The following is a 14,625-nucleotide window of genomic DNA, read 5'->3' as shown; positions in this document are numbered from 1 at the left end:
CCAAGAAAACGATTCCTATTTCAACTGGTGATAAAGGAAACTTCTGTACTGCTAGTCATGCTTGTGTTTAGTAACAGATTTTTAAGCAGGTAATACTTAATAGTACAATAGCTACTTTACTGCTCACTTATATATTATTATACCATTGGCATTAATCTAGACTGCACCTCTTTTATTTATATAAAAATGAAAGGAGGTGGCAAAGAGCATGCCACCGGTAGGTTCATTCACCTTGAATTACTGGATATTTCCACTGCCTTAAGTATCCAAGCAAGTAAAGGTCTGGTATCATCTGAGCTGTATTAAGTGCACAGAGTTCTAGAAGAAGGTATAAAGGTCCCATTTTTCAGAATATACCTGGAAATTAAGGTCCATAATAGTATTTTGTTTTCTTAAACCACTTTGCTACCAAATATTTTCTTTATTATTTATCTATTTTTAATGCATTTTTGTCTGCCAAGGTGTGAATGTGGAGTCAGAAGTCAACTTTCAGGAGTCAGGTCTCATCTTCTGCCATTTGGTTCTGGGTTTTAATTTAGGCAGGCAGTATTTGCCTATGGGTTTGTTTGTTTAAGAAAATGAAAGAGGAGATTGATGAAAAAAGTTAGTAATTTTTAAAAATTAATTATGAACTGAATAAAAAAATGCCTAAACACCTCAGCTAAAGTGTGAAATACCCTTCTTAAAGACCTCTTTACTTCTTTGTTCCTCAGTGAATAGATTAATGCATTCAGCATGGGTGACACAATATTATTTAATATTTGCATAAAAGCACTAAGCAGGGGGTTTGGTGTGCGCTGTAGGTAGATGATGATGACAGGTCCATAGGCACAGAGGATGGCAGTGAGGTGGGCACTGCAGGTGGAGAATGCTTTCTGCCTGCCCTCTGCTGAACGGATTCTCAGAATAGCAATTCCAATGTGTGCATAAGAGAAAGAAATACTGAAGACAAACATCAGTGCCAGAATGCCAACATTAATGGAACCCACCATCTGAGCAAGTCTGCTATCAGAGCAAGCCAAAGGCAAAACTGCAGGAAGGTCACAGAAGAAATAGTCCACTTGATTAGATGCACAGTAGACTAAATGAAAGGTAAAAGAGGTCAGGATGGTGGCGTGAAGAAACCCCACTGAACAAGCTATTGTTACCAAGCTCACACATACTCCAGGTTTCATGATGAGCATGTATCTCAGTGGGTGACAGATGGCAACATAGCGATCATAAGCCATCACAGAATAGAGGCAGCCTTCAGTAGAACCCAGGAGGTGATAAAAGAAGAGCTGGGCAGCACAGCCTTCGTAAGAGATGGAGGAGCTCTGACCAGAGAGATAAAGTAGCATCTTGGGGCAGGTTACTGATGGGAACAGCATATCAAAAATGGATAGAAGGCCCAAGAAGAAATACATGGGAGTGTGAAGTGTAGATGAGGAAACAATTGCTGTGAAAATGAGTGAATTTCCAAGCAAGGTGAAGAAGTAGATGAATAAGAACACAACAAAGAGTAGAGTCTCCAGTCCTTGTGTTTGGGGTATTCCCAGTAAGATGAATTCATTGAGTAGTGTGTAGTTCCTCATTATCTTTAAAGGTAGTCTTGGTACAAACAAGTTTCAGCTAAATGCAAAAACAAGGAAATAGAGTAATTACAAGTAATTCAACACTAATTTACCAGTCACCATTCTTGCTAAAATCTAAAATTGGTCTCATGATCTGTTCATGATCATGAAATAATATCCAACAGTATCCAAGAGTGGATACATCATGCAGAGTAAGTGCTTGATTTATTCACATTTCTGCAGGAGTAGCAAGCGCTCATCTGGTTAGGGATGAAGATTGCCTGCTGTGTCTGGAGACAGTACATGGCCTCACATTGGGAACAGGGTTAACCAAAGGAAAAAGCAGCAAGTAGGCATTTCTAAGAGATTCACTGGAGAGAGAACCCACTAACCCATTAGTTCACTACATAGGGAAATGTCAACCTTTCTATGTCTATGACTTCATTTCTTTTCTGCATACTTAAAAAGGGAAACTACACATTGATAAATACACAAGACACACAAACACACATGCACACAAACTAATGTAATGATTTTTAAAAGATATTATGAACATTAAATCTAAATATTAGCTTTATTAGACATGTCTAATAATTACAGATGACATTGATATTGAATATTAAGTATTGTTCTTGAAATACTTTGGGATTAGTAAAGTATACTCATATTTCCATATTTGAAGACACTATATTCATTCCTGATTATTAATATAGAGCTAGGCAAAATTTAACACTGCCAAATAAGGAATGCCTTAGAAAACATGTCACAGAGTCAAACAGAGAAACATGCTAAATGTCCTTAATCATTTGCATAACATGAATGACCTGGAAGCACAAGTTTCTGGTTATTTTTCAAAGCATTTGCAGAGTTATTCAAAGCACTCATCAAACTCCCAACACATTTATCAAATATGGACTTGAGTACCACAGCTCTGTCAGGGTAAAAGATTTTGATTTTCCCCACATGCTCCTGGAAAAAATAGTCCATCTCTGTGTTGTTTTCTCTCAATCAACCAAGGAAAGTAAACTGCTGAGAATCAGTAATCTTTCCTGGGTTTTCGTTGTGGTTTTCTGTCACCGCACTGTCATGGACAAGCCATAAACCATAGAAGCCCAGGTGATGCTTCCATCTACAGCTTCACCTCTATAATCTGCAGTTTGGACTTACCGAGTGTATGGAAACTGTCCCATTATAACTGTCCCAATTACTAACTTTATGCTCAATTTGTTTGATCTTTCTTTTTTCATATTTAACATCTACTGATTGATACATTTGTCTTCTAAATATTGGAAGATTAAGCCATTTCTTTCCATCTCTACAAAAAAGATTCTGATGAATAGAACACATGTTCCTGGAGAGTCAATAGTCCTAGGTGCTGCAGCATTAATTACAGTAAATGAAGTACATATAACATAATGAAATATATATTACTCAAACATATATATGTATAAACATTCAATGACAGCTTCATAATTGTTGATAACTGTTTATCATATTCTTAAATAAAAACACACATGATAATTTGGAATAAAGAATTAAGGAAAGAAAATGGAGTTCTTTGTTCAAAGGAAAAATGGGAAATTTTTGTTATTGGATATTTTTTGTAACAAAGAGTGTGAAATTTGCAGTAAAAACTACCCAGTTAGTACAGAATTACTAACTGTACTAACATGTGTACAATGTGTATAGCCTTAGATACTTGGTTTATTTAATGTGTGTTTGTCATGGGACACCTTATATGACATACATATTCTATCAGTTCAATTCATTTATTTCCTCATTGCCATTTGATAATGATGATAGATGGTTCATCCAATCAGGTTCTTTCCGTCTAATGTCCTTTCATGGTGTTTGTTGGAAGAAAGTCAGTTTTCTTCCTTTTTATTTCCTAATAATCATTTATATCTGTGAGAGAACTTCACCTACATTTGAGGCCAGTTGTTCCTAACTGTAGAAGCAAGGTAACAATGGCCACTGGGTGGCTCTCATGCTCTGGATCTCTCTGCACAGGCTCCTGGAATATTTCAGACCAACTGCAGTGGAGTTTAATGTAGACTAGTGCACACCAAAAACTGCCATTTCAATATTTAGTAGATGAACATATTCCTAGGCAAACACATATAAACATGCGGTGCTGAAAACTTTGGGGTGTGATATATGACATTTGAACTGTGAAAACATAAAGAATAAACTTAAGTAATAGTTTGTAGGTAGATCAACAGAATTATTTGAGGAACTACACTTGAAACTGTGGGTTGTTCTTCTGATTGTGTTTACAACATCAGTTTCTAATCTCTGAAAGTATGATAGTATTACATTGTGTTATCTTGCTTTTAGACCAAACAAGGTACTGCAATAACAAGACTTCTAAGGTCTGCAGATGCTCAGCAATTGTTGTTTAATTCCTCAATCAAGGAAAGTAGATATACTCCTGAGGGGCTGGAGTAGAGCTCAGGGAGAAAGCTTTTGCCTAGCAGCTGTAAGAAATTAAGTTCTATCTCAAGCAGCAAAAGAAAGACATCAAACAAGGACACTATTATAATACATGGCTTGATATTCACATGAATATCATGAACTCTAAATAGAATAACGAGAAGTCTTTATGACATGCTCTTGAACCCCTATCAAGACTAATTTTTTTTTAAAGGTGAAAACTAAAATATGCAATAGAAACAGTTGAAACCCCTAGTTTAGGGTTAACTGTATCATTTACTGTCCATGATCTCAAAACCAGAGCAAATCAGAACTATGCAGTACATCTGATCGGTGCTACATAACAGGAGTTAATGCATGACTCATAGTGCTGCTGCCTCTAAAGCAGAACAAATCTGAATGCCAGAAAAAAAAAAAACTTCCCAACAAGCAATCCTATGAGACAAAGCTCATGAAATTCATCTCACTGCATCCTGAAATGATTTTTCACTATTTGAAGAGAGTTTAGAGACAATGAAGTAGATCATTGGTTCAGCACAATTGACACTAGGCCTGAGGACCTGAAATAAATCCCCAGGTCTCATATGGTATAAGCAAGTGACTTATTCAAATTGCGGTGTGATTTCCACAAGAATGCTGTGCCAGGAATGTACCTTCACACAGGCATACTTACACAGAAAGTAGACAAGTGTATTATAATAAAATTTTGCCTGGTGGTGATGGCGCAATCCTTTAATTCCAGCACTGGAGACGCAGAGGCAGGCAGATGTCCGTGAGTTTAAGGCCAGCCTGGTCTATAAGAGCTAGTTCCAGGCCAGGCACCAAAAACTATAGAGAAACTCTGTCTCAACAAACAATCAAACATATATTTTAAATAAAATCAAATTTGCCTTATAATAACAAAAGCGGTTTTCTTTTTTGAAATCCTAAGGATTAATGTATATCACTTTTTTCTACCCATCACTAGCTACTGGGATAGATATCACAGATGCATGGTCTCAAAACTCATAGTGGTTCATACCTTTAATCCCAGATCTTGGAAGACAGGATCTAGTTCGAGGCCAGCCTGGTCTACCTTTAATCCCAGAACTTGGAAGACAGGACCTAGTTTGAGGCCAGCCTGGTCTACAAAGAATGTTCCAGGACAGCCAGTGTTGTTACATAATAAAACCATGTTTTGGAAAAGAAAACAGAAACACAACAAAAAGAGTAACAACTAATTGAGAGTATATGTTTTCACCCATAACAAAAGTGTATGCCGTTTGCCTGGAAGTTTGAAGTCAAATTCCACTGTATTGAGATAACTGTAATGAGGTAGCAATGGCAAACACATAGGACTTCGTCTATAGATATAAGGACCCACTTTCCAGGTGTGTTTCTATTGATAGGACTAAGAGCTGATAATTCATAAACTGGGAAAGTCAGTTTCATATCATTAAAAATATTGAAAAAATTTCTCCCAGTAGTAACCTCAGTCTTACCTAGCCAGTTAAATTTTATTATCTAGTAGTTACAAGATTAATTGAACATGCTTAATAATGGCAAAAAGTGTGGTAAAAGTGGGACTGTTCCTCCAATGCCAGTAGAATATTTTCCTTTGTTTCTTAGTCTTCTGTAGTAATAAGGGCGGCGGGGCTGCGTCCCCAGCACCCCGGCCGCCTGCCAGGCTAGCTTATGCCCCGAAATAATTACACGGAGACTGTATTCTTTTAATCACTGCTTGGCCCTTCTGCCCTAGCCCTTACGAGCTAATTCTGATATCCCGATCAACCCATCTCTAATAATCGGTGAGCACCGGTCTTACCGGGAAGATTCTAGCCTAGTCCATCCTGGGTCGAGCTTCATGGCGTGTGTCTGCCTGGGAGCTGGGAGTATGGCGTCTCCCTGAGGTGTCTGCTCCCGAGAGCAGAGCGGTGGAGTCTCTGACCTCACTTCCTCTTCCTCCCAGCATTTTGTTCTGTTTACTCCACCCACAGGGCCAAGCAGTTTCTTTATTGGCCAATGACCTTCCTCCATCAGTCTTCATTATGTCTGCTTGTCTTGGTTATCCCAACATAAATTATCTCTCAAGACCAGCATGGAGGCATGGGAATAATTGAGACACAGTTCATATAGCAATATCAGAAGGGAGTTTCAGGGTACATACAGATCCTGAAGATCACCCACATTTATTATCAAAATAGTTTTTGTGTCAAAAGGTAAACTGAGGGGGAAGTTCATTATCATCTATTTCCAGGGTAGCAGGACTAAAGTCATATCCCCTACTACAGTTGTTCTGTCATGTAGCTTGGATTAACACCTCCTCCCTGGCGATCACCATAATTACAAAGAAAAGAGCTGAATGATATTAGCATATCCTGACCCTATTGTTAGGGTAGCCACAGCCTTTCTGGAATGCTACATAACCACAAAAGGTGCGAATTTTGGCTTCAGAGCCTGGCCACCATATAGTGTCGAAATATGTGACCTGTACAATATTGCCCCACATGTGCTCAGTGAACACATGGAATGTTGTAATAATTTTGCTTGGTATAGAGTAGGGACCACATTGTGCTTGATTTGTCTAACTGACAATAGAAGCTTCACAAAGTCACTGTAGCGATTGTATGTGATAATTGATTTGGAAAGTATTAATGCACAGTATTATATTATCCAGTCATTTACTATGATTATAGTTATTATAGGCAGATTGGTGATAGAGATTTAAAGAAAGTGGCTGCATGAAGGCAGTACTCACTCAGACCAAATGGCATCATTCAGAGAAGCATGTTTTGGCCATGACCAAACAAGACTGGCATGCAACTTTTAGAAAAATCACGCTATAGGAACAGATCAGAAAAAGTGAAAGAAGTGCTTTCAATCTTCAGGGCTATTTTTTATGTATCTTTTTCTCATGATTATTCTTTTCTCTACACAAAGAACATATCCAACAAATTTTTATTCATAAGACACTTTATGATTTTTGGAACACAATCAATGTTGAATTACCTGGCAAAGAATAATAAAGAACTGCATTCCCGCACATTGTATGTGAAAATGAAAATGGGAAAAGGAGTCTGGCCATCCTGTATAGGAGTAGGCAGCCCCCACAGACACTATTACACTAATGAGAGAAACAGGAAGAGAAGCAGTAGGCACTTACATGCATAAGGAATCATGAATGACTCAACAAAGAAAGACAGATTTCCCTTTCTTATGTTACCAGATTCTTCCATAGAGTTGTGAGAGCTCCATCCCTAATTTTTCCTTTTCCATAGAATTGGGTATCTATTCTGCAGCTTCAGATCCCAGGTGTTCTTCATTCAGAATCACACCAAGAGGGTGCTGCATGGCTGCTGGCACCTGGAGCCATGTCTTAGTGGAAGCAAAATCATCTTACTTCCCTGGAACCTCAATGGCATCTAGGTCCCTGTGGAGCCTCATCCCCAATCTAACCTAAGTCTCTGGGAGCCTAAGCCCTCTGAGCAAAGGGAACAATTAAATGCAGTATTAAGAATTTCATAATAATCAAGGTAATTTTAAAGGAAGTGGGACTCAGTGTGAATCCTTCCTGACCTTCTATTCATTTTTTTTTCACCTGCAATGGCAAGTTTTCTTTGCCACCCTTAGTGTTCTTTACAGACCTTAAGGATGCTACCTGTCCAATTCTCTCTTGTTTCCAGTTTCTACCTGATATCTTATCTCTTGTCACTTCTTGTGCCCAAGTAGTCAAAAATCATTCACAAAGATATACCAGTTTAATGGAGGCAGGGCAATGTTGTTATTTGAACAACAATATACATACTTTAAGCTAAAGATTCTACTTGTTTGAAAAGAAGGTAATAATCAGGATTTTAAAATACTATGTATTGGTATATACAGATGTATAGATGTATAGATGTTTGGGTTAAGATATCAAATCTGAAATAGCCTCTATTTGTTCTTTATTCTATTATAGCCACTCACAGAATAAAGATATTTCTATCAACCAAAAGCAGACCATGCCTTGAGGCAGTTAAAGAAAATTATTAAGGAGCCAAATAATGACCAGTTCATATTAACTAGTGATGCTATAGGAATAAAATAATCATAGAAAACTTGTTTCCCATTTCTTTTTTTTTTGGTTTCAAATATTTTTTTATTGTTTTTCTTGTTTTTATTGAGCTGTATATTTTTCTCCACTCTCCTCCCTTCTTTTCCGTTCTCCTTCTTCCCTCTCCCATGGTCCCCATGCTTCCAATTTACTTAGGAGATCTTGTCTTTTAAATCTTTGAAGAAAGAAACTGAAGAAGGACAGCAGAAAATGGAAAGATCTCCAATGCTCTTGTGCAGATAGAATTAACATAAGTAAAAATGACAATCTTACCAAAAGCAATCTACAGATTCAATGCAATGCCTATCAAATCTCAGCAAAATATTCACAGACCTCAAAAGAACAATACTCAACTTCATACAGAAAAGCAAAAAACCCAAGATAACCAAAACAATAAAAGAACTTCTGGAGGCATTACAATCCCTGACTTCAAGCTTTACTACAGACCTACAGTACTGAAAACAGCCTGGTATTGGCATAAAAACAGACAGGAGGACCAATGTGTTAGGAAAAATCCTAAGACGAGCCGCTCTGCAGATGTAAGGAAATCCAATCAGGTCAAATCAAACCAAATTAAAATTCCCATATTTTAATAAATGCCATTTGGGTGGCCAAGAGCTTAGCAGGGGAGGCAGAAAACCAAAAATAATAGAGTTCTGAAAATTAAAAGCTTAGGAATTTGAGCAAGAGCTACAGAGGCATGCTTCACCAATAGAATACAAGAGATGGAAGAGAGAATCTCAGTTGTTGAAGATACAATAAAAGAAATGGGTACAGAGGTCAAATAAAATGTTAAATAAAAAAAAACTGTCAAAAAAAAAAAACCCCAGGAAATCTGGGACACTATAAAAAGACTATACTAAAAAATAATAGTTATAGGAGGGGAAAAATGCAGTTCAAAGTCCCAGAAGATGTTTTCAACAAAATCAGAAGAAAAATTTCCTAACCTAAATGAGGATGTGCCTATGAAAGTACAAAAATAAAATAGAACACTAACGAGTTTGGAGCATGAAAGAAAGCTTCATCACAACATAATAATCAAAACATTAAATGTATGGAACGATGAAAGTATATTAAGAGCTGCAAGGGAAAAGGATCAAGTATTATATAAAGGTAGCCATATTAGAATTATACCTGACTTCTCAATGAAGACTCTAAAACCATAAGGACCTGGATAGAAGTGCTGCAGGCTCTAAGATACCACAGAAGCCAGACAGTCCATACTACTATAAAAGCCAAAGTTCTCAATCACAATAGAAGAAGAAAAAAGACATTCCATGATAATATCAAATTTAAACAATATCTATATACAAATCCAGCTTAACAGAAAGTGTTAGAAGGAAAATTCAAACCTAAGCATGTTAACTACCCACATGAAATCACAAGAAATACATGCTCTAACACCAATAAAATCAAAAGAAGGGAAACACACACACAGCCACTGCTGTTACTACCACCACCACCGTCACTACCAACAATAAAATAACAGTAATCAACAGTCATTAGTCACTGACATCTCTCAATATGGTTTCAGCTATTCTACAAAAAGACACAAACTAATAGAATGGATAAGAAATCAGGATCCATTCGTCTGCTGTATCCAATGCATACAGCAATATTAGGGATAGAAATTACCTCAAAGTATGATTTGAAAAAGACATTCCAAGCAAATGGTTTTAAGACACTGGGTAATTCTCTACTGAATGACTACTATGGCAAGGCAGAAAAAAAGAAATTAAAGATTTCCTAGAATTTATTGAACATGAATGTACAACAGAAGAATGATGCTTAAAAGAAATCCCACACTAGCAGTAAGCTTATAGCCAACATCAACATAAACGGAGAGAAACAAAGCAATTCCATTAAAATAAAGAACAAGAAAATGTTTCTACTTTCTCTATATCTAGACACTATAGTACTTGAAGTTCTTGCTAGAGCAATAGGATAACTAAGAGATTTTGATGGACATTGCATTGAATCTGTAGATTGCTTTTGGTAAAATTGCTAATTTTACTATGTTAATTCTACCTACCCAACAATAATGACATCTTGAAATTTGCAAGCAAATGGATAGATCTAGAAACCATCATATTGAGTGAGGTAACCCAGACCCAGAAAGACAAATATCATATGTACTCACTCATAAGTGGTTTTTAGACAAAAAATTAAAACAAAACAACAGCCTACAATTCACAATCCCAGAGAACCTAGCCAATAATGAGGACCCTAAGAGAGACATACATAGATCTAATCTACATGGGAAGTAGAAAAGACAAGATCTCCTAAGTAAATTGGGAGCATGGGGACCATGACAGAGTTGAAAGGGAGGGGAGAAGGGGGGGAGGAGAGAAATATATAGCTCTATAAAATCAACAAAAAAATTAAAAAAGATAACTGTAAGAGATCAAACAGATACAGATAGGAAAGAAAGAAGTTGAAAGATTTTTATTTGCAGATAAAATATATTATAACCCTAAAATATAATATATTAAAATATATTATACTTTTATTCTCCTAAAAATTTCACAGGGGAATTTCTACAATTGATAAACATTATTAACAATGTAGCTAGACACAAAATTAACTAAAAATTTGTAGCCTTTCTCTGTACAAATAACAAATAAATTAAGAAAGAATTCAAGGAAACAACACGTTTCACAATAGCCTCAAATAATATAATATAATATAATATAATATAATATAATATAATATAATATAATATTATATAATATAGGGTAACTCTAACCAAGCAAGTAAAAGACTTGTATGAAAAAAAAATTTAAGGTCTTTGAAGAAACAAATTGATGAAGTTGTCAGAAGATGGAAGGTCACCCATGCACATGGATTAATAGAATTAACACACTAAAATTGTCATCCTACCAAAATCTGCAGATTCAATGCAATCCCCATTCAAATTCCAACACAATTCTTCACAGATTTTGAAAAGATAATTCTCAACATCAAATGGAAAAACAAAACAAAACAAGAGACAGAATAACTAAAACAATCCTAAACAATAAAAGAACTGCTGAAGAGATCACCATTCATGATTTCAAATTGTGCTACAGAGTTACAGTAATAAAAACCACATAGTACTTGTGTAAGGGAATGTGTTACAGCTGTGAAGCTGCAGAGATATACTCACTTACCAGGATGCCAGGCTATACTTAGAGCCTCAATAGGACAGCTCTGGAGGGGTAGAGTCACAACAGAACAGGTCTGGAGGGTGTAAAGCTGCAATAGGACATTGTGGGTGCTGGAGTTGCAATAGGACATCTCCGGAGGCTGGAGCGGCATCAGGACAGCTCAGCCCTGGAGGAGAGGTGTCCTGACTATCAGGAAGCCAGGCTATCTAGAGCTGCAATAGAATAGCTCTGGAGACTGGAGCCACAGTAGGATAGCTAAGTCCTGGAGACAAGGAGCTCTGATTTAAGGCGAAGCCAGGTACCTGAAGCTGGTGTGCTGTAGGGCTTGGTCTCCCCTCAAGATAATAGCAATTCTGCTCTTCTGGAGAGTGGCTTACTGTAGTTGAGCTCTGCTCTGTTCCCTTAAGGGAAAGTCTTAGTGGAGCTATAGAGTTTGTCTCTGGCCCAATATGATACTTTTTTTTTTTTTTTTTTTTGCTAGCACTCTGCTAAAGGGGAAGCCCCTGCAGAAATGTAGCAATCTCCTCTGGCTCCTTTGAAAAGTTCTTTTTCTGCTCAGCCTTGCTCAGCTTCCAGTAGGGAGTATCCTAGCAAGGTTCTTCTGTTCGGTTCAGGATTGCTCAGTCAACCTAAGGGAGCATCTCAGCCAGGTTTTTTCAGCTCAAACCCTAGGAAGCCATATATAAGTCTCTCTGCCTTCAGTTAGAGGCCACAGTTTATACCTCCCTGGCAGAGGCAGTCACTCTTCTGAACTCCTCATTCCCAAATAAATCTCTTTTTCAAAAGAGCCTTGAGTGACAATCTTCATTTGCAATTGCAGAATACAAGAACCTGGCTGGGATGTCTCTTAGGGGATTGGTTAGTTAGAGACAGTGATGGCTCTGATTTCATGACCAAACTGTGTTTCTTTCACTGGTCCTTTTTAGCTTTTTGACTTTAATCTTAGGACCAGGGCATATTTCTTTCACTGGTTCTGGTTCTAGGGACAAGGTGTGTTTCTTTGGCACTGGTTTAAAAGTCAGGGCATGTTTCTCTGGTCCTGAGCTCAGAGATAAAAACGTTTCTTTCTCAGGCTCAGGTCTCAGATACAGGGTGTATTTCTTTCCCTGGCTCTGGGTTCAGAGTCAGGGTACTCAGTGATTGCTTAATTTCCTGCTCCAGTTGTCTCTTTTACCCTACATTTGGAATAAAAGCAGACACATTGATTTATAGAGTCAAATTGAAGAGCCAGACATAAATCAACACACCAACGGACATCTGTTTTGGATAAAGAGACTAGAAATACACACTAGAAAAAAGTGACAGCATTTTTCAGTAAATAATGGTGTTTAAACTGGATGCTTGAATGCTGACAAACACAAATTGTCATCACACTCTATATAACTAAAGTCTGAATGGATTAAAGATCTTAACATAAAATCAGACACACTGAACCTGGTAGATGACAACCTTAGGGAATAGCTTTGAACTAATTGGCAAAGGAGAAGACTTCTTGAACAGAACACTGACAACACAGGCCCTAAGATCAATAATTAATAAATGAGACATCATGAAACTGGATAGCTTCTGTAAGGCAGAGGATACCATCATTTGAAAAAAGTGGGAGCCTACAGAATGCAAAAGGATTTTTACTAATTCTATATCTGATTGAAGATTAATATTCAAAATACATAAAGAACATAAGAAACTAGATAACAAAAATCCAATTAATTTAATTTAGAAATGGGGCACATATCTAAATCGAGAATTCTCAATAGAGGAAACTCAAATGGCTGTGTAATACTTAAAGAAATGTTAAACGTCCTTCTCCATAAGTGAAATGCAAATCAAAACTGCTTTGAGATTTCATCTTTTACCTTTCAGAATGGCTAAGATTAATATCTTAGCTCATGCTGGTGATGATGTAGAATAAGGGGAACAGTCTTCCATTGCTGGCTGAAAAGCAAGCTTGTGGAGCTTCTATGCAAATCAATATGGTGGTTACTCATACAACTTTTGAGTATATACTCAAAAGACTTTTCATTCTACCACAAGGACACTTGTTCAACCACAATCATTGCTGCTCTATTCATAATTGCCAGAAACCAGAAATAATCTAGATGCCCATCAACTGAAGAATGGGTAAAGAAATTATGGGATATTTAGACAATTGTGTATTACTAGCTGTTTAAAAAATGACATCATGAAATTTGCAGACAAATGGATGGAACTAGAAAAACAATTATTCTGGATGGGATAACTCAGACCCAGAAAGATAAATGTGGCATGTATTCACTAATATGAGGGTATTATCCACTAAATAGATGATAACCAACCCCAAATCTTTAGACCCAGAGAGTTTAAGCAGAGAGAAAGGGGCTGAGGTAGGGGTCTGGACACATGGATCTTCCTGGGAGTGGAGCATAGAATATATCTTGTGGTTAGATGGGGACTGGTGTAGGAGGTAGGAATAAGATGGGGAGGTGCTTGGGATATAGTGTTGGAGTGAATATAGGGAGAGAGAGAGCTTGTATTCAGGGGTATTTGAGGGATGCTATGAAAACCTAGTATAGTAGAAATATCCTAAAATATATGAAAGTGATCTAAAGGAGGTCTCCAAATAATGGGGAGGACAGAGTTCTAAGTGGTCATATCTTGTCACGAAATGAGGTTTTCAGTATTCATAATAGGTAGCATTAAATTGTGTTGTGTTGTTGGCCAAAGGTAACCTTCGGAAATCCTAGTACTAGCCAGGGTATTTCTAAGACAGTGGGATTGCTTTCCACAAACTAACAGCAGTGTTCCATTGCTAAGGACAACACCGGCACAACTCATTGAACATAAAGATTTCAAGATGGTGCCTACATGAAGCCTTCACCCCTAAATTCAAGTGTCTTTGGTGCAGGAAGTTACTCTATAGGCTACCAAAAGAGAAACATAAACACCAACCCTACCACAAAACCTTTGAGCTATAATATGCCCTGCCTTCAAGACATGCTAGGGCAATGGTGGCACAGAACTTGTGGGATTAGCCAACCAACATCTGATTTGTCTTAAAGACCATTCCACAAAGACAAAACCCATACCTGACACTTCTTAGGTGACCGAGAGCCAGAGACTAAAGAGCCCAAAGTACTAGGACAAAGGCAAACTCCACTGGTCTAATAAATTTTTAAAAAAGGATTGATAAAATGACTCTAAAAGATATTCTGCTACATGCAGAGACCAATACTTATTCAGTCATCGAGAGGGAGAGAGAGAGGGAGAGAGAGAGAGAGAGAGAGAGAGAGAGAGAGAGAGAAACTATCTAGTAAAGTTGGATAACAATATTTCTACCTTTTATTGTTGACAAAACACAAATTCACACATCATTGCCTTCCATATATACATAAATATATACCTAAATTTTAAACTGGCATGTTTCTATTTAAAACCTTGATTG

At 37.2% G+C, this 14,625-nt stretch overlaps 1 protein-coding gene across 1 annotated transcript; it reads right to left on the bottom strand.

Moving 5' to 3' along the window:
- Positions 1-614: 614 nt before the first annotated feature.
- On the bottom strand, positions 615-1,574 carry LOC121451418 (olfactory receptor 148-like). Its single transcript, XM_041656866.1, has one exon. The coding sequence runs from the start codon at positions 1,572-1,574 to the stop codon at positions 615-617; it is 960 nt and encodes a 319-aa protein (XP_041512800.1).
- Between the last annotated feature and the right edge of the window lie 13,051 nt (positions 1,575-14,625).

Source organism: Microtus oregoni, unplaced genomic scaffold (genome assembly GCF_018167655.1).
Source record: "Microtus oregoni isolate MIOR12 unplaced genomic scaffold, Mior012 000008F_ref0000371, whole genome shotgun sequence".
Classification (NCBI taxonomy): domain Eukaryota; kingdom Metazoa; phylum Chordata; class Mammalia; order Rodentia; family Cricetidae; genus Microtus; species Microtus oregoni.
The sequence above is the reverse complement of the archived record's forward strand: the minus strand, read 5'-3'. Positions and strand labels throughout refer to the sequence as shown.